Below are 21,366 nucleotides of genomic sequence, written 5' to 3' on the forward strand. Positions count from 1 at the left end.
TACCACTTGAGCTACAGCGCCACTTCCGGTTTTCTGGTGGTTTGTTGGAGATAGGAGTCTCACGGTCTCTCCTGCCCGGGCTGGCTTTGAACCTCAATTCTCAGATCTCAGCCTCCTGAATAGCTAGGATGACAGGCATGAGCCACCAGCGCCCAGCTTTGCTTGTTTTTTGCGGGGAGAATTTACTCAAGAGAAACAACTTAGGTCCGAAAATCAAAGCAACCAGGTTTGGCCTTAGTCCGTAGCTAGGTGCTGCTGCACTGAGCAGAGTCTTTTCCTGTCAAGTGTCCACCCTGTCTGATGAGGACAGATTCAGACCCCAACTTAGTATCTACGGGAGACGAAGCTGCGGGTAATACACTTAGCAATAACTTTCTATAAACCCTATGCACAGTAAAGCCAGTGACACTGCCAGTGACTCACGCCTGCAGTCATCACTACTCAGGAGGCTGAGAGCTCAGGATCACAGTTCAAAGCCAGCTGGGAAAGGAAAGTCTGAGAGACTCTTATATCTAATTTGGTAGCAAAAAGCTGAAAGTGGAGTTGTGGCTCAAGTGGTAGAGCACCAACCTTGAGCAGACAGTACCCAGGCCTTGAAGCCCCAATATGGGCATACATACACAAAGTAATCACAATAAATGCATCAAAGAATCCCATACAACACAGACTTGAAACTTGTCAGAAGTGTTCATTTCCTGCCCACCCAGACTCCATGAACCAGAGCCCTTGGAGAAAAGGGTTCTCAACAGCTGCAGCAGACCAAGGGGGAATCCGGGGCTCATGAAAAGCCCAGCAGCTCATCCCTCAAAACTGTGGTTCAGAGGGAAAAACTGGGAGAAAGTGAGGGAAGAGAAGACACTGTCCAGAAAGAAACCTGCTCTTTACCTGACTTACGTAACCGTAACCCATCTGTACCTCACCTCTATAAGAACAGTAAAACAACAACAACAAAACTGGGTCACATTCTGGATGGTGCTGGTCCCTGGTGTCACTGAGATGGAGCATCATGGGTAAGGGGGGTTCTCCCGTGAGAACCGGAGCGAGACCACCGGCCACGGACCCACGTCTGCATAACACAAATGTTTCCACCATGCTTACCACACACACGAATAACTCTTATTGATATGATCACAGGAAAACAACAACAAAAACATGCTGCAATATCCAAAGAGAACGGGAAAGGGCAAAAAGACTGGGCCAAAACAGCACCCAGCTCCTCCCTTTACCAAACACACGTGAGCACCATGTGTGCAATTGCATACGCATGCACATCTGCTTCTGAAGTCCGAGAATAGGCTGAATAATTCACAATGTTCTTTCGGTAAAATGCTAGGAAGATCTCTAAAATGGAACTTTCAAAGTGCCCTTTCTCTGTTACATACTTCCTTCCCTGCTATTCATTTTGATGTTAGTCACATAACATTCATCTCAAAAGATGGACAAGTGACGTTCCCACCCCAAGTCAAATTATGAGAAAATAAAAACTAGCCACAAAAAACAAACAAGTGAACAGGCTAAAGATGCCCTGCGAGATTCTTTTTAAGCACCCAGCCCACTTTCTAAGGAAAGTTCCTCATTCTTGGTCAAGAATTCATGTTCTCAGAATACTTCAGAAGCCAGGCACGGGTGGCTCATGCCTGTAATCCTACTCAGAAGGCTGAGGTTTGAGGATTGCGGTTCAAAACCAGCCTGGGCAGGAAAGTCCATGAGACTCTGGTCTTCAATTAACCACCAGAAAACTGGAAGTGGTGCTGTGGCTCAAGTGGTAGAGTGCTCACCTTAAGCTGAAGAGGGACAGTGCCCAGGCTGAGTTCAAGCCCCATGGCCGACCAAAACACCAAAAACAAAACAGAAGTATTTCAGAAGATTTGACTTTTCGTAAATCTGTTTGAAAACGAGAGGAAAGCAAGAGAACACAGGGATGAACACTATCAGAGTCCTGACTTACACAACCTTTTTTTTTTTTTTATTCCCAAGCTCAGAAATCAGATCCTGTACTAACAGCTTATGATTTTTGCCCACATGCCTCATCTAGGCTGCTTCTCCTACATGAGTCCTTAAGGAAAAACGGAGGAAGAGGAGGAGGAACGAGGGAACAATGTGCTCAAGTGAAAGACCACTGAAGGTGAACAGAGCTATGGAGAATCACATTTACAGACCTACAACTCTCCTAGTCTTGGGGCTATATTATCACTGCAAACCAAAGCACAGTGCTAGGGAAACTTGCTGACTGTCTGAAGAGAGCAGTCGGACACATTACCACGTGAATTTCATCTATGGTAGTGAGGTACTGTAGAAATGTATTTTTTACCCATATAATTGGAAGAAAGCATTAGCCGGGCTGGGAAGGTGGCTCAGTGGTAGAGCGCTTGCCTTGCACACATGAGGCCCCGGGTTTGATTCTTCAGCACCACATAAGCAAAAAGAAAAAAAAGCCGGAAGTGGCGCTGTGGCTCAAGTAGTAGAGCGCTAGCCTTGAGCTGAAGAGCTGAGGGACAGCGCCCAGGCCCAGAGTTCAGGCCCTACGACCGGACCCCCCCCCAAAAAAAAAAAAAAGAAAAAGAAAAGAAAGAAAGCATTAGCAAAACACCTGGAAATCTCCAGGTGTTACAAAAATGTGTAAGTAGCTGAGGTAGGAGCTCAATTAAAATTCAGTCTCTCAGGATAGTTGCCGTGAATTAGTAAAAAGGCTGTTCTTTAAAAAAAAAAAAAAGTCCCACAATGGCAGTAATACTCATTCTATATTATTATTCATGTACAAGAAAGAACTTGACACCCAAATAATACAGCCCCCCTGCTGGTCCAGGGGCTTGAACTGTGGGCCCAGGTGCTACCCCTGAGCTTCTTTACCACTTGAGTACTTTTCCACTTGAGCTGCAGCGCCACTTCCTGCTTTTTTGAGTGTCTTATTGGTAATAAGTCTCATGGACTTTCCTGCTCAGGCTGGCTTTGAACCGCGATCCTCAGACCTCAGCCTCTTGAGTAGCTAGGCTGACAGGTGTGGCTGCGGCTTTATTTTTAACAGAGAGATTCCAGGAGAATATTGCAAGCCTCTGTAAATTACTGCTGTGACGGGAATTTCCATACGGCTTTTCTTCTTTTTGCTAGTCCTGGAGTCTATTTCTCCTCCCCTGTGAACTGCAGTGTCCGGGCCCTGGGACATGAAGTCCTCCCTCAGAACAGCTCATTTCCATGGCCTTTTTTTTTTCCCCCCTTTTGGTCAGTCATGGGGCTTGAACTCTGAGCCTGGGCGCTGTCCCTCAGCTCTTCAGTTCCAGGCTAGGGTTCTACCACTTGAGCCAGAGCGCCACTTCTAGCTTTTCTGCTTATGTAGTGCTCAGGAATCGAACCCAGGGCCTCATGCATGTGAGGCAAGCACTCTACCGCCGGGCCACCTTCTCAGCCCTTCCATGGCTTCTTCCCCAGCTGAATTTCCAACAGCCAAGTTGGCAAGATAAGCAAGAGGTCCAGGCAAACACCCTCTGCAACAGTGTTCAGTCCCAACGTGGCCGTCTTGGACTCCTTCAGTGAAGGCACTTCCTCCTGGAAATGCTCCCCGTGTTTTTAGCCTCACTGATGAAGAGGAGCATATCCCGCTGCGGAGCGCTCGAACCTGAGGGCAGGTTTCACACCAGCCCCTCTTCCTCCTTCCCAGGCTTGCACAGAGGATGGACCACGCATGCATAGTTGGGGAAGGTGGCTCTCAGTGACAGCCCCAGCCAGTTATTTCCCGCTGAGTATCTGCACACAGTTATGTGGAAAGGGGCTGAGCACAGAGCCCCATGGTACAGCACCAGCCTCGCATGTTTGGGGCCCTGGGCTAAATCCTCAGCACTTAAAAAAAAAATAATTCCTTGGAAGGATGTTAGATATGAGTCCATCTAGCCTGTGAAACGTTAAGGGAAGGTGGTATTGTGTTCTTGCATTTCAGACTGAATACAGTCTCAGAGCCGAGAGCATGCCTACTGACCTGCCTTGCTACCATTTGTGTGTTGTGATGTACACTTAGAAAGTTCGACAGAGCTCTGTCTGGTTAAAAATAATAAACTATGGTGGAGAGAGAGAAAAAGGGAAAAGCAAAGTAGGTTGGCTTAGCTTTGGAAAGTACAAAGAAAAAGAGCTTGACATTTGGGAAATGTACAAATCCTGTGCCTCCGCCCTTTCCTGAGTGCACAGCCGAGGTGCCTGGCCCTCGTCAGCTGAAGGAGGCTCAGACTCCAAACAGAGATGGAAAAAGACACGCAGTGAACAGTTAGCCAACCCCAACCATGATGACTTTCTGGGAAACTGCACAGGCAGGTGGAAAGCAGAGAACTGGCGAGGCATCTATGGAAAAAATGTTTTTCAAAGAAGGAAAACTAGAGGAAAAGTGACCCCAGATGTCTGCATAGCAGGTCGTTTTGATCACGAGGTTTCTGTCTTTCAAACCAAATGGCCAGTCCATGCCAAACTTCCTACTTAGTTTGAATAAGTCATACAGCTTAGCTCATTATCGAGAGGCTCTGGGAGACACAGCTGCGGCCATCTTGGAACCTATCACTGGCCTCTGAGAGTCTTGATCATTTTAACTCATTCTTGTATTAAAATACAGATAGACCATTCATAAGGTCCTTCTAGAATGTAATCCAGCCACTAAGTCCAAAGGAAGAAACCCTAGAACGTTTTCATTTAGTTCTCCAAATCAGTCAAAAAGATTTCTACAACAGTTCTAAATAGCCGTTACCTAAAATCTGACAATTCAATTGTGAGGCTGATGAGTAGCTTAAAAAAAAAATCACCCCCAAGTGTCCCAGCGCCAGTTTAAATAGAGTAAAATCACCACTTTTCCCAGTAGATGTAGATGCAGTTAAGAATGTGAGCTGAAACTCGGGGAGTGGGAAACAGTTTGAATTTAAAAAAAATCAAGATCTGATTCTTGACTAAAGTCTAATTAACCAAGAGCATTTCTGGGCATCAGCCAGTGGACACCTAATCATAATTCACAGCCCTCCTCCCACCGCCCAGCCAAAACAAATAAACAAACTCCAGCTCAGCTCCACGCAGCCTGCCCACCCCACAAGCTCCTGCTTAATTAATGCCTGGAGCCCAGGCAGGCCTCCGAGAGACTGAGTCACGCACTGCTCCTGATTGGTCAGATAATCCTCCCACGTCACCCTGCCTCTCGCTGCCCTGATTCCAGGAGGTGGCCAAGAGATCCTGCTACTGACTGCGATCACCAGATGGCTTCGAGTGTGCAAGCTAGCATTTCTGTGATTTCTCAGCGGATCAAATGACCTGACCGTAAGGAACCGACAGGAAGGGGTGGGGACGACAGGGACGTGGGAGGGGAAGCGCACTCTTCCCACGGCCCAGTTCGGCTTGGTGGGGCGTCTCCCCAGAAGGAAAAAAAAACAAGCAGTCAGCAGCAGCCTGGCTGTGGCCCCAGCGCCGCTTCCCACACCGCCCACACGGCGTCTCGGTTTCTGCAGAGCACAGAGCCAGGGAAAAAGTCACCGAGATAAAGACAGTCTTGGGGAAGACAACCTTCAGAGGAAACTGCGTGTTCCTCTGCCCGCCTCATCTGCTACACACCAGCCCACTGAACTTAAGGACACTTGGCAGGTGCAGTGATTTGGCACCTGTTGTCCCGAATAAGTAGAATGTGTGCTCTGAAATATGCAGCCCTGGATGCAGGTGTGACACCAGGCAAACACAGACCACATTCCAGCATCGCTGGGTACATAACAGGACAGAGAAGTAAGTGGGTCACCAAGGAGCAGCACTGGGCGGGCACGCTGCCAATCAAAAGCTGGGGTTACCACTCAGGGTTTCTCCACTAAAATCTAAAGCCGGCATCTGTGAATACACGCGCAGAGCTCACTGCACGCAGGGCATGCTGGGAAGTCCTGCATGGGGGGAGAGCTACCTGTGCTCCAAGGCTCCACACTGCCTTGATATTTCTAATCTGGGTAGCTTCGGTCACCACAGTAATGTCAGGCCAGGTGGCTTCTGCTCATTTATACCTCTACTTCTGGCTTTTTTTTTTTTTTTTTTTTTTTGCTGGTTTACTGAAAATAAGTCTGTTGGACTTTTCTGCCTGGGCTGGCTTCAAATAGTGATCCTCAGATCTCAGCCTCTTGAGTAGTTAGGGAGTTACAAGAGTAAACCCACAGCACCTGACTAGCTTCTAAGTAGTTAAACTGATTGGAAATGGCAGTTAGCAAGTCACTACAGATGGAATTTCCAGGAAGGACCTAGGAGAAAGAGGGTTAAGATGACAAGCTGTCACATAAGAACGTTTCACAGAGCAGCTCATTGTTTCCTGAGGATGGCAGAGTGGAGGAAGGGAGTAAAACACCACCCCTACCCCCCAAAAAGAATGCAAACATAATTGAAGTGTCAGGATAAATGGTAGCTAAGCAGACACAAGTGCTGGAAACCTGTTTCACATGGTGCAAGTTTCACTACCAAACCAAGGCTTTCTTGAGCTGCCAAGAATCCTCCCTACCAAATCAGAAGCACCTTCTGGCAGGCCCATGGGCTCTGCTATAATAAATGCATGCTGCGGGTACCGGTGGGTTCTCAAGCTCTGCGTGAGTCAATGTGCTTTATTTTACCTCTGAACGGACCTACTGCCCACTCTCCACAGGCGCACACTGTGAAATGCTATTTAGAAAAGAAGACATTTCACAGAGAAATTATCCCCATGATTGTACCCACCACAGCAGCTGCAAAACAACATTTCCAACCACCAGCTATTGATTTTCTATCAGCTAATTAAAGGTATTACCCACAAACTTCCAACCAAGACAGTTTTCTTGTTATTTCCAATACTGATCACGATACAACTTCTCAAAGCCTCCTCATTCTCTATAAAGGAATATAATTAGTTATCTCTTTGGAATATGTATGTTGTGTGTGTGTATATATATGTAACTTTAATAACCACAGTTTTTCATCAAACTGCATAGAAGAACACCCCTGAAGTTGAATGACTCACAGGCAGATGTGCAGTTGTCTTGAGTTTCGCTATGGGATCTAAGGTTAGGAATATCTAGTTCACTCCGGCCAGCCTGGGATCTGCCAGGCCTGAGTCTCTTACCCTGATTTAAGGTAAGAGTGCTTCCTGACTTCATTCTCTATTTAGGCCAGGCAGTATTGCCTTGGGCTTTAATCTCCAGCCTTCATTTCATTGCAATTCCAAGCACCTGGGTACCACATTTTAACTCTCTTCTCTCCTGCCTCCGCCCTTCCATTCACACTGGAAACCTGGTAGTTGTGAAACAAACCAAACCTGTCTCTGCTTAACGCAACCGGCCGACCCAACGTGGCAACACCTTATTTTAATGGCACCCTGGGCCGATGCTTCACGAGAATGGAATTCCTATAAATGCAAGCAATATGTTCAGCCCAAACAAATTAAAAAATTACTCTCCCAATGAATTCCAAATATTATGCTTAGACAAAACAACAAACTGTTATTAAACTCATAAACCTGCATCCCACAAGCACACACAAGATGTCTCAGGTTCAAGTTACCAGCATGGTTACACCCCTCTTTCTAAAATGCTCAGCAAGCATCAGTAATCCCTGAGAACCAAATTCACATACTTTTTTCTACTGAGACAAGACAGAGGGAAAGATGGGGTGTTTCATGTCTTCGCAAACCTTGTACACACTCAAGCAGGGTTCCAAACTCTGCATTGACCCTCTTTCCTGTGTAACATGAACACTTTCCAGACATAAAACCTTTGGCTCTCAGGACAACCGTTCAGAATGCCTCAGAGTGCCTGTGCAGGGCAGAAGACTCTAGCTAACAGTGTATGCTTCAAGAGTATTTGATGGGGAACAGAATGCTGTGATGTCTGTCCTGCCTCTGACTAACCCTTTCCTTCTGGCCAAAGCCCCACAAGGAGAGGTGAGCGTGGAAAGGAATGGGCCAGGAAGCTTTCAGAGTGCACGGCAGCTGCTTCTCTCACACCGGAGACAGAATCATGCCACCAAAGATGCAGTTCCATCGCTCCGTAACAATCTGACCCATGCTGAGATCCAGAGCCGCCTTCTGAAGATCTGCCCAGGTCCATGACCACACTGTGGGAGAAAGGCCCAGACCTTGGAGCGTCACGAGCTAGGCTATGTACAACGTAGCAGAAGAAAACCCAGCACTCAGCTAATTCTTCTCAGACATCCTTATTCCAGGAGCCCAGCACACATCTGACTGTAACTGTTGGTACTACGGGTACTGTGTGGTATGTGTGTGCATGCAGTACTGGGACTTGAACTCAAGGCCTAGGTGCTGTCCTTTGGCTTTTTTGTTCAAGGCTGGTACTGTACCACTTGATCCACAGTTCCACTTCTGGCTTCTTGCTGGTTAATAGGAGATAAGAGTCTCACAGACTTTTCTGCCAGGGCTGGTTTCAAACCACAATCCTTAGATCTCAGTCTCCTTGAGTAGTTAGGATTATAAGTGCAGGCCATTGTGAACTGGCTACTGCTGGTATTTTTCAAATAAAACCTGTAAATGGTAGCCACAATATAATCTTCCTTCTAAGGTAAAGACTTTGATGTCTCTACTAGAAAAAAAATACATTGGCTAGGTATTTTGTATCCCTGGGGTTCGTAATATTCTTTAAAAGCTGGTTGAATATTCATGACGATTGTATCTATGCAGAGACAACGAAGAAATCGTGAGCTGTGCTTTGAACCACTTCTATCTTGCTCTGCCACAGCACCTCTCTGCCTGTGACCAGAGCTGCTCCTGCCGGAGGCCGGCACTGGCACTGCCCAGCACCACAGACGCAGCTGGCTGGAGACGGCGCCCAGGTGCAGAGGGCTCCAATGAGGCTGCGTTTTGATTTGTAGCTCCGACTCCTCTGTAGCTAGCATTGCTCATCCAGTGCAAGCTGATTCCCAGGCAGCCAGAGCACTCTTCTGCCGTGGGGGATCCTCCTAGCAAGTCCACAAAGATTCTCTGTTCGTCAGAACTCCTATGCTTTCATCAAGAACAGTTCCTCTCCATATCCTAGAGTCTGGCCTCCTCAAAGGCCTCATCTCACCAGCAAGCTGCAAACGTATCACCATGAGAGGGCCAGGGGCTGTTGTACAGGCTCTGAGCAGACTGAGAACACAGGCGAGGCACCGAGTCCAGCCCAGCCTCTGGGAACTCGGCTCTCTCCCGTACTGCTCTATTTACTTTAGATCTTCAGGCTCCAAGACTTCCTACCACCAACCAATCTCATGCTGTTGTAAACTCAAGGTTTACAAAACCCAAGCAAGAAACCAGCTTCTAGGCCAAGCCCTGCAGCCCATTGACAATGACTCACTGGGGCTGGGAAATACTGAAGCAACTGCACAGCAGAGCCCTGACCTATCAATTATTTATGTCTCCAAAGTTCATCTGTAAAGTGCTATTCACATTTTTTGGGGGGGGGCTTAGAAATGTTCCACTTAGGTAGGGTCTCAGGTTACCCCACAAAAGCCCGTATAACCCACAGTCTACCCGATCAACTACAACAGCAGTGTTAGTGAGAACCACAGGCCTGGGGTGAGGAGTCTGCCACCAGCACAGGCTGCTCCCTGCTGTAGTAACAGCAGCAGCAAGCCTGGCTGGCTGCGGGCCTGCTTCCTACAGTGGGGAAGGCAGCCATTGGCTCCTTCCTTACCTCCTGTCCTCTCCTCAAGTCTTGCCCTACAAGCTCTCTGCCCAGCACCATGCCAGAGCTCCATCCCCCCCTCCCCCCCCTCCGGGTACTGGGGCTTTAACTCAGGGCTGGGCACTGTCCCTTAACTTTCCCACTTAAGGCGGCACTCTAGCACTTGAGCCACGGTTTCACTTCTGGCTTTTTTGCTGGTTAGTTGTAGATATGAGTCTCTCACGACTTTCCTGCCAGACTAGCTTCTAACCACGATCCTTGGATCTCAGCCTCCTGCATAGCTAAGACTAATAACTTGAGCCACCAGCGCCCAGCCAGAGCTCCATCTTTTACTGTTTCCAAGACAGCGGCGGCCTTCGCCCTGTGCCTCTTACCTTCAGCAGCCGATCTCAGCTGAGCATCAGGAGGAAAGAAACCTGAGTTATTTCCCAGAGATATGGCAATGTCTGAACCGTAACCTGTCCAGGACTTGTCAGTCTTTAGAAGGTGATGAGGAGAGAGGATAATTAAAATGAAGACAATCAGATCAAAATGCCCGCCCTCCCCCACAACTGTTCTAAGACATGCTGCTTTTCAAGGCAGCTCCTTCCTCCCCCACTACTTTGACAGCGAGTCCGTGTGCGTTTCCATGGCGGCGGCAGGCACATGCTTGCACAGATGAGCGGAGCGTGCACAGGCACGGTATGAGGTGAGCCCTGGCTGGGACAGTGGTTCCCCAAGTGAACACGAGCCAAACACTCATGATTCACCCTCATTCATCCTCCAAGCACAGCACCTCAAAGACAGAGGCAGAAACCGTAAGTAAGACTCAGAGGTTGACCCTGGGTCAGAATTCTGGTTTTACTCATTCTGGCAGGGTTAATAGTGTATATGAGATATCATTAAAAAAGGGAAGGAAGCTGGGTGCTGGCAGCCCATGCCTGACATCCTAGCTACCAAGGAGGCTGTGACTGGGAGGATCCTCTGTTGAAGGACAGCCTGTGCAGAAGAGTCTTCAGGATTCCAGCTCAACAGGAGAAGTCAGGCATAATGGTGTGCACCTGCTATCCCCGCCATGGCAGAGTTAAAAAAAATAGGAGGCCTGCAGTCCAGGTGGGACCTTATTTCAAGATAACCAGTATTAAAAAAAAAAAAAGCTGGAGGGTAGTTTCATGATAAAGTATATGCCTAGTAAGACCTTGAGTTCAAAATACCAATACTATTCCAAAAAAATGGGGATGGGAGAAAGGGACATCACATAACTTCCCAAAACCTTATGTCTTTGGAAAGAACTGAATCAAGAATCAATACTCCCTGGCTACAGTATAACTTAGAGGTAGAGCAGCTGCCTAGCATGGAGACCTGTTTGTTTATTTTACCCAGAATCACCCCTCCACACACACCCAACCAACAAATCATAATGAGAACAAGAGCGAGTATTTCACGCCTGTCATCCCGGCCAGTCAGAAGGCTGAGACCCAGAGGATGCAGGTTCAAAGCCAGTCTGGCAGAAAAGTCCCTAAGACTTCATCTGCAAAAGAATTTGCAAAAAACTGGGCTAACAGTAGACCAGTAGGTCCAAAAATGCGGTACATATACACAATGGAATTTTGCTCATCCATTAGAAAGAATAAGATCATGTCAATTACAGGGAACTGGATGGACCTAGAACAAATCATGTTAGGTGAGGTAAGCCAAGCTCAGAGACACACGACACATGTATTCTGTTATATGCAGAAGCTAGATCTAAAATATAATTGGACAGGAGGCCTCTAGGCATTCACTCACAAATAGACCAAAGGAACATTCCAGCAGCGGAGGAGCCCAAAGCTGTAACTCCCCTGAACGTGTAAAATATTATTTATTGAAACAAATTCCAGGAAATGGAAACATGGGTTATTTATGTTGTTGGTGGCAGTGGTGTTTTTTCTTTTTCTGTTTTTTTTGGGGGTTGGAGGGGAAGGGAGTGAAGAAAGGGAGGAGGATAAACAAATCCGGGCGTGGTCCTCAGTAGACACTATGAGGAAAATGAACTACGCAACTTGTGGGCAGGAATGGGAGGAGAAACAGAGAAAATGAAGGAAGGGTGACACTTCCCAAGAAGAAAGGCACTCAGGGCTGGGAATGTGGCTTAGCAATGGAGTGCTTGCCCAGCATGAATGAGGCCTGGGTTCGAGTTCCTTGATATTACAGAAACTAAAAATAAATAACTTTTTAAAAAAAAGATATGCACTCATTATTTGAACTGTGAAATGGTAACCCCTTTGTATGACACCTTAATAATAACAATAATTTTTTTTTTGGTCGGTCGTGGGGCTTGAACTCTGGGCCTGGGCGCCGTCCCTCAGCTCTTCAGCTCAAGGTGAGCGCTCTACCGCTTGACCCACAGCACCACTTGCGGTTTTCTAGTGGTTTATTGGAGATAAGAGTCTCACAGACTTTCCTGCCCGGGCTGGCTTTGAACCTCAATCCTCAGATCTCAGCCTCCTGAGTAGCTAGGATTACAGGCGTGAGCCACCGGCATCCAGCTTAACAATAAAATTATAGTTAAAAAAAAACTGGGCTAGAGGCATGGCCCAAGTAGTAGAGCATTAGATGAGCCAACAAATAAAACCCAGGTACCAGCAAAAAAAAAAAAGAAAAGAACAAGAACAAGATGGGCATTTAACGACGCAGACATTCATTCCCTTTTCAGGAAAAAGTCGTTCCCCCAACTATATAAAGATTCTGCACACACATCCACTTATCATGGCTACACCTTGAGGCATTAATTAAGTATAAAAAGAAAAACATCAACTAAGCCAGGGAAAGCAAAAGTGGTAGACAGTAACTCCAATACTGGAGTGACCTTGATGCTGTGCCTGATTATCAGCTTCAAAAGGGAGCTCCCTCAGCAAGGACCAGCGTACCACCCTGCTGGGCCGGCAAGAGCGGACCAGCGCACCACCCTGCTGGGCCGGCAAGAGCGAAGGGACTGGAGCAAAGGAGCCCACGCTGCCATTGGTTAGCAGGACTCACAGGCCGGGAGACCCGCCTCCTGGGGCGGCACTTCTTGGTAGGAGTAAGCCGAGTAAACAAGCCATGGTCCCTACCTGTCACCTCAGCTTTCATTCCTCCCACCCCACAGAGTGACACATCAAGCAAACAAAGCACCTGGCCCGGTGACAGCCCTCCCAGCACGGAGCTCCAGCGCTCTCACAAGTGCTTATTAATCGTGGCCACACCCAACAGAGAGAAAAGCTGGCCGCTCAGCCTGTTCATTTTCTTATTTTCTTTCTTTCTTTCTTCTTTCTTTCCTCCCTCCCTCCCTCCTTCCTTCTTTTTGTGCTGGCCCTGGGGCTTGAACTCAGGACCTGGCTGCTATCCCTGAGCTTTACTACTCAAGGCTAGCAGCACTCTACCACTTTGAGCCACAGCTCCACTTGTGGCTTTTCGGTGGTTTAAGGGGATAAAGAATTTCACGGACTTACCTGCCCTAGCTGGCTTCAAACCTCCATCCTTAGATCTCAGCCTTGTGAATAGACAGGATTACAGGCATGAGCTACCAATGTCTGGCAGCCTTTTGATTTTCTAGGGCTGCAAGGGGTCAAAAACGGAGCCAGGGAATCAAGGGGCTGACCAAAGTCACAAATAGGGACAGAAAAGTGAACTCAGAACCTAATACGTTCTTCTTCCAGCTACACAATTTCCTATGAGTCGTTGGTGGTTAATAAGTACCCAGAGTGCGCAGCCCCTCTTCATAGTCATGCTCTGAGTCTTGTCACAACATAATTTCAAAATAACTGACAGCAACTTTAAGAATTGGCAAGCTGCTGGGCACCGGTGGCTCACACCTGTAATCCTAGCTACTCAGGAGGCTGAGATCTGAGGATCATGGTTCAAAGCCAGCCGGGGCAGGAAAGTCCATGAGACTCCTATCCCCAATAAACCACTTGAAAACTGGAAGTGGCGCTGTAGCTCAAGTGATAGAGTGCTTGCCTTGAGCTGAAGAGCTGAGGGACAGCGCCCCGGCCCAGAGTTCAAGTCCCACGACTGACAAAAAAAAAAGGGGGGGGGAATGGCAAGCTTACTTGTCTCCCTCATAGCCCCGCCTGCAGTGAACGAGTATTGAATCGAGCTCAATCTCTGGGAGCAGCAGCGGTCTGCCAGTTGTTCACAAGTGGGTGAGTAGGAAAAACTCCATGTATTGAATGCCCTAAGCTCCTTGCAACTAGTTGCTCCTACAGCTAGACACCCTCTTCCTCAGAGACAACTACCACAGCAAGACAGGAAAGCAATTAGGATACAAAATTAATTAATATGTCTCTCAAGACCCCTGGCTTTTGACATTTAAAAGCAATCTTGGGGTGGAGACCCTGGTGGCTCAAGCCTCTAATCCTAGCTTCAGGAGGCTGAGAACTGAAGATCTAGGTTTGAAGCCAGCCTGGGCCAGAAAGTCTGTGAGACTCTTACCTCCAATTACCCACCAAAAAGTCAGAAGTGGACCTGTGGCTCAAGTGAATAGCACAGTAGTCTTGAACACAAAAGCTCAGGGACAGCACCCAAGCCCTGAGTTAAAGCCCCAGGACTGGCACACAAAGAGCAATCTTAGGCCAACATACATTAAAACCTTTATGGAACAGCTTATCCCATAAATTACTGAAATTCTTGAATAAATAGAAGAAAGAATTGAAAGGCTAAAAAAGAGCAGAAAGATGATCAGAATTTCTAGCAGGTCCTTGAGAGAACAGTATTTAACCAAAACCAGGGATTAATCTTATTTTAACAAGTGTCTAAAAATAACATGTTTAGGCTAGGTGCAGTTACCCAGGAGGCAGAGATAAGAGGATTGCAGTTTGAGGCTAGCCTGGGCAGAAAGATAGCAAGATCTCATCTTAACAAACAAGTCAGACGTGGTAGTGCAAACCTGTGTTCCCAGCTATACAGGAGATGAAGATAAGAGCACTGCAGTCTGAGACTGGTCCTAGAAAAAAGCTTATAGACACTATCTGAAAAACAGCTGAAGCAAAACAGGCCAGGGGGGAAGGGCATAGCTCAAGTGGTAAAACACCTGTATAGCAAATACAAGGCCCTGAGTTCAAACTCCAGTACCATCAAATAAACTAACATGCTTCTACCGTATTTCTTGCTACACAGAGAAATACTAGAACTCTAATAATTTAGCAGAGGATTGTTCTAAAAGAGGAAGAACGCAGTGGGAAGGGTAGAAATGACTTAAGAAGTCCTCATTTCTCTTCAAGGATACCAAAAATTCCCATTAGGGTGACCCAAACAAGGGCTGGAAGCATGGAGGAAAGCATATGTCTAGCAAGCATGAAAACCTGAGTTCAAATCCCAGCCCAGTACTCTAAAAGGAAAAGAATTATCCTAATAAGCTATACCTATAATCCCAGCACATATGTTAACCCTAGCAACTGGGAGGCTGAGGTGAGAGGATTGTGAGCTCAAGGCCAGCCCAGGCAAGCCCTTTTCTCACAAGCTGGGCAGCAGTGGCTCACATCTGTAATCCTTAAAAGAATCATACCCGTCATTTCAGGAAGCTGGGATCTGAGAATGGAAGTCTGAAGCCAGCTCAGGAAGACAAACCCAAGAGACTCGAAACCAGCAAAAAGATAAGGTAGAGGTATGACTCAAGTGATAGTGCATTACTGGCTGTGAGCAAAACAAACAAAAATGACAAACAAAAAATAAATAAGAACTTAAAACCCAGAGGTCAAGCCCCAGTACCAGCACAACAACCAAAAAGGAAGGTAAGAGGAAGGAAGGGATGGATTATCCCACAGATATGTGAATCAGAGGCAATTTTCAATTATAAAAGCTCAAGACAGAAGAATCTTAACAGTGGGTCATATTTACATGGCAACCCAATGAGAGGTAATTGTATCACTCATGGCTTGTATTTCCAAGCCCTTCTCCATGGAACTCTGTCAGCTTGAGGAGCACTGACCCTCAAGGCCCCCAGAGCAGGGTCTGGGCACAGGAAGTAAGGGAACAGACTGAGGGCTGGACTTGGGGCAGAAAGGAGCAGCGGCTGCACATGTGCACACTGCTTGGAGGAGGTCAAATAAACGCCTTCTTTTTTTTTGAGGAAAGATCAAAAGGAAGATCGTTTCATAATATCTACGAATAAAGCTGCAACAGATCAGCCGAAAGACCATTGAACCCCTCTCATTTCTCAAACGAACCCCCAGACCTTATGACATACCTTTGCTTCATCGTTAATGTCCCAGGTGAAGGAAATGGCATTGTAAGCAATCTCCTCGATATTACTGATGGTATTGAAGCTTTCTTTATAGTCAGCTGTGTGAAGTAATGAGCAAGAGAAATAGTCATCATTCTTCAACATGAGATCACAGGAGCTCAAGCATCAAGCTTTCTACATTATCACCTCTAGATAATCTACATTAATATTTCATTGGGTTGAGAGAGGAAAAAAAACGAAGAACGTTGGGTGTGATGGAGCATGTCTGGAAGGCTAAGGCTGGAGAACACGAGCTGGAGGCCAGTCTGTAGGCCACCTTGGGCTACAGAGTGAGCCCTTGTCAAAAAGAAAAGAAAAAAGATGAACGAAAGACCCAGAGACAATAGAGACAATCTTAGATATATGTGATCCAGTTTTATTATGTAAAAATTAGGAAATGTAGATCTATAACGTTTGAGTAATGATCTCAAGGTCACAAAATTAGGCAAGGATTAGAATCCAGTTCTTCAAGTCTTCTGAAAAGACATGAAGGAAAAGGGAAAGCAATGCTAGGATCAATGGCCACTAGTGAAGGAGACAACGGCTTTGTGTGGACATGGTACCCAGGCAAGACCAGCTTTAGGAAGCGTGGATGTGCTCTGTGCTGCTGCCCACTGGTTATTTACACAAGATGAGCAGGCAGCACGGCTGGACGTGGACTGAGGAAAGACAGGCACTGCAGGGCAGTGGAATTTCCTTTTACTTATTTGGGTTTTTCTCCTCCTTATCACTATCTCCAAATGATGATCAGCCATCTCCTAATGAAGACATTGCCCCCCAAAAATGCACACGCCAGGCTGAGAGTAGAGCTCAGAGGCAGAGTGTTCGCCTGCAGGTGCGAAGTGCTGGGTTCCACCATTAACACCCCAAAGAGGGAAAAACAAAACAAGCAAAAAACAAATGCACAGAAACGGAGGGACAAGGGGTGAGCAAATGCAGCAGCGGCACTCACTAGACAGTATGTGGAAAATGAACTAGACAACTTGGGGGGGGAGACGGGAGGGAAAAATTGGGAGAGAGTGAGGGAAGGGAAAACATTGTCCAAAAAGAAATGTACTCTTTACCTGATTTATAAACTGTAACCCCTCTGTATATCACCTTAATGATAACAATTTTTTTCAAAAAAAAAAAAAACACAATGCAGATTGAAAGCAGGTGCTTCTTTGCTGAGTTCTGGGGGACTCACGCCTGTAGTCCTGGCTTCCCAGGAGGCTGAAATCTGAGGATCTCAGTTCAAAGCCAGCCTGGGCAGGAAAGTTGGTGAGACTCTTTACCTCAAGTAACCACTAAAAGGCCGAAGTGGCTCAAAAGGTAGAGTACCAACCCTGAGCAAAAAACAGCACCCAGGCCCTGAGTTCAAGCCATCACGCAGGGGCGCACTTGTGAACGTGCGTGCGCGCGCACACACGCACACACACACATCCCAAAAACCCAACCAAACGAGGTGCTCCTATGCTGGCTGGCTAAGGCTCCAGCCCTGGTGCCACATGGAAAGCTAGTGCTGGGGCAAGGCCTCGGGGAGGAAGCAAGGGCACAGCACGGATTCCAGGAGGCCCAGGGCAGTTTCTGGAAGAGATCAGTGGCTGGCATAAAAATTCAACTGCTTTCGGCAGGAAGCTGACCGCTGCCAAAAATAACTGGACTGCAAAGGCTGGGGCGCGGGCTCCTCTGAGGCTGAGAGTGGGTGCGGGCACGGGCGCCTTACCTATGTCAATGCACCTTTGTTTAGCCGTGTGCTGGCGAGAGTGCCAGTACTTCCAGTGCCGTAGCTGATCCTCTCTGCTCTTGTCTTCCGCAAAAACCACCATGATCACGCTCTGCCAACGAGAAGCACCGCTGCGTTCAGATCTTACACTTGAAGGTTTTCGATTGGAGCTGCTTCAGGCCTGGAGAGGTTAGGACCTGGAGACAGCAGCAGCGGGACCTGGAGAACAGGAGATGGGGCAGAACTTACTCGAACTTTGCTGATGGGGTGGTGGATCCCTTCGTTGCTGCTCACCTCCTTCAAGGTGACGGGGTAGAACTGGCCTTTGTTGAGGTACGTCATCGTGCTGTCTCCCGGCTTCTGCCGCAGCGACTTGGATGCTTCTAAGGTATACTCAAAATTGTTCCTGCAGGACAAAATGCCACACAGCTCTAATCCAGTCTTTTGGAAGCTTCTGGTATTTTAGTACAGTGAAGAAGAAATGCTTCAGTGTGGGATGTACTGAGAGAACAGACCAGCAGCAAGCACAGAACTGACCATACCATAGAATGAGAACCCGCTACCTTTTTATAGGTTAAATAGAATCTTAGAACACCAGCACCAGCAATTCTCCAATCCCTCAGATGGGGTATAATGGAACGCTGACAAGAAATCTTAGGATGTGACATTACAATGAGATGTTGGGAGACTCGGGCTGTCTGGAAATGAAGAGGGCAGGATCTCCTAAGACACACTGCCAAGCTGCTCCTCATTGACAAAGGTTGCAGGAGGAGGCAGGAAGCCACGCACTAAGTCCAATTTGGCATGCGCATTACTCTTTTGCCCTTTCTGCTTGAGATTTCAACACCTCTAACGTTCCTATTACCTGACATCCTCACTCGCACATGTCCCTGAAGAACCTCCCAGGCAAGAAGTCAGCAAACGACACTGATCTTTTTTTTTTTTTTCCTCCAGTCCTGAGGCTTAAATTCAGGGCTCGGGCACTGTCCCTGAGCTTCTTCTACCACTTGAGCCATAGGGCCACTTCCAGACTTTTCTGTTTATATGGTACTGAGGAATCAAACCCTAGGCTTCATGCATGCTAGGCAAGCACTCTACCACTAAGCTACATTCCAAACCCAACATTGATCTTTATAAATAAAGTTTTATTAGAATACAGCCATACCATCTACTTATGCATTACTCGTGGCTTCTACTGCATTATGACAGCACAGATGGGTAATCACAGAGTTGATGAAAGGCCATAAAGACCACAAAACCTAAACTATGTACTAGAGAACCTGTCATGTGAAAAGGTTGCCAAGCCCACCCCAGACTCTAGGTTGTGACCTATGCAGCCTGGGGCAGATATGTAGAGGAAATCCTAAACCTCACAATCCTTTTTTTTGGTTGGTCATGGGGTTTGAACTCTGAGCTTGGGCGCTGTCCCTCAGCTCTTTAGCTCAAGGTGAGCACTCTACCACTTGAGCCACAGCACCTCTTCCAGTCTTCAGTGGTTAATTGGAGATAAGAGTCTCACAGTCTCTCCTGCCTGGGCTGGCTTTGAACCTCAATCCTCAGATCTCAGCCTCTTGAGTAGCTAGGATTACAGGTGCAAGGCTCACAACACTTTTTAAAAATTATAATATAGAACAAGTTTTAAAAAACACATCTAAAATGAGATTCTCAATTAAAAACAGACACACAATAAAAAAACTCCGAAGGTCTTTGTAAGTATTCCTAAAGAATTTGGAAAATACACTCCCTCCCAGAATGGGCTGCAGTCTTATGAAGCTAATGAGCTGTCAGGGCTATTTATTTTAACACTAACAGGGCCAATTTTTAAAAGCCACTTAAGGCCGGCACTAGTGACTCAGGCCTGTAATCTTAGTTGCTCAGGAGTCTGAGATCTGAGGATCATAGTCAAAGCCAACCCGGGCAGACAAAGCTGAGACTCACATCTCCATTTAACCAGCAGAAAACTAGAAGATGAGTTCAAGTAGTAGAGATGTCAGCTGTGAGTAACAAAACTGAATGAGTGTATAAGGCCCCGAGTTCAAGCCAAAGTTCAGCACCAAATATAAAAATGCCACCTTCACCCTAGCAGTGAGCCACTGTTGGGACTGACAGTGTATTCTTTCCCTAATGAACCTTCCCGTTGCTCTCACTACATCTGGATCTCGCTTCAGCTCTTCTTCTGCAGGACCCAAGTGGGCAGAGGTGGCTCACTTGATGTTTCTCCTGCATTCTCACCTAATGCTATGCTTTGAAGCAGAGGGGGCCCCTTTGATCTAGTGGAGTCTGCAGCTCTCCTTACGTGTTCTGTCCCACTGTATCCCAGAAAGAAGCCAAGGAAGGGAAAGCACCAACACCAGGAGCTGAGGAAGCTGGGAACCATCAGAGTCCAAAATCAAGTGCGCTACAGCAAGTGTCTTCTCCCCAAGACCAGGCCAAAGTCAGAGGCAGAGGAAGGAGAAGCCCGCCAAAGCCACCTCGGATTCGATAGTGTCGGGTGCAATAGGGGAAGAGCTCATAAGTGCTGAAAACTGAAAAGTCAAAAGACAACGATTACCCAGAAACACTGTCAAACACATAGTCCTCTGAGTTCATGCCCGGCATCCGCAGACTGAGGTCCGAGGGGAAGAAAACCTGAAATATTAATGTAATAAGCCACAACCATTTAACCATCATCAGTTACCAGCAGCTGAGGTCTTCAAAGCACATGATATGTGGCTTCCGGCACATGTTATCATTCCGATGTTTGTTTCAAAATAAAAATTCTAATGGAGCCCGGCACCGGTGGCTCACGCCTGAAATCCTAGCTACTCAGGAGGCTGAGATCCGAGGATCACCGTTCAAAGCCAGCCCGGGCAGGAAAATCTGTGAGACTCTTATCTCCAATAAACCACTAGAAAACCAGAAGTGGCGCTGTGGCTCAAGTGGTAGAGCGCTCGCCTTTAGCTGAAGAGCTCAGGGACAGTGCCCAAGCCCAGAGTTCAAGCCCCAAGACAGACCAAAAAAAAAACAACTTCTAATGGCTGGGCACTGGTGGCTCACAGCAATAATCCTAGCTATGTAGGAGACAGATCTGAGGATCATGGTTCAAAGTTAGCCCAGGCAGGAAAGTCCAACTCTTATCGCCAATTAACCACCAGAAAACCGGAAATGGAGCTGTGGCTCAAAGTGGTAGTGCTAGCTTTGAACAAAAAAGCTCAGAGACAGCGCCCAGCCCTAGAGTTCAAGCCCCATGATCAACCAAAAAAAAATTTTTAATTAAAAAATGAAAATTCTGGGCTGGGAAGGTGGCTCAGTGGTAGAGCGCTTGCCTTGCATGCATGAGGCCCTGGGTTCGATTCCTCAGCACCACATAAGCAAAAAGAAAAAAGCCGGAAGTGGCGCTGTGGCTCAAGTGGTAGAGCGCTAGCCTTGAGCTGAAGAGCTGAGGGACAGCGCCCAGGCCCAGAGTTCAGGCCCCACGACTGGACCCCAAAACAAAACAAAACAAAACAAAAACACGAAAAAATGAAAATTCTAAATCAGAAGTTTACATTTTTAAAATTATCAAAAAGGAAAACATCCACTTCTATATATCATTTTGGTAAATTAAACTCTCCCTGTAGCCAGGCATGGTGGCACATGCCTGAATCCCCAGCTCTCAGGAGATTGAAGCAGGAATAGATCAAGTGTAAGGCCAGCCTGGGCTATATAGATAGATTCTGTTTCTAAACAAACAAACAAGATGATCCATGTATACACCCACAAAATGCCTGTGATCCACTGTCTCCTTTCCTACTCCCACACAGCCCAAGTGTTCAGACTCTAGAATCCGC

General features: G+C 47.1%; 1 protein-coding gene across 1 annotated transcript in view; it reads right to left on the reverse strand.

The window, feature by feature from the left end:
• The window catches only part of Grhl1 (grainyhead-like 1 (Drosophila)), a 55,709-nt gene that overhangs the window by 22,466 nt on the left and 11,877 nt on the right, over positions 1-21,366 (reverse strand). The window contains exons 6-9 of the mRNA XM_013013561.1: positions 20,109-20,185; positions 17,807-17,963; positions 17,558-17,669; positions 15,817-15,911 (exon numbers count right to left, since the gene is read on the reverse strand). Coding sequence (XP_012869015.1) covers positions 15,817-15,911; positions 17,558-17,669; positions 17,807-17,963; positions 20,109-20,185 — 441 coding nt within the window. The remainder of the gene's footprint in view (positions 1-15,816; positions 15,912-17,557; positions 17,670-17,806; positions 17,964-20,108; positions 20,186-21,366) is intronic.

This window comes from Dipodomys ordii, unplaced genomic scaffold (assembly GCF_000151885.1).
Source record: "Dipodomys ordii isolate 6190 unplaced genomic scaffold, Dord_2.0 Scaffold20, whole genome shotgun sequence".
NCBI lineage: Eukaryota > Metazoa > Chordata > Mammalia > Rodentia > Heteromyidae > Dipodomys > Dipodomys ordii.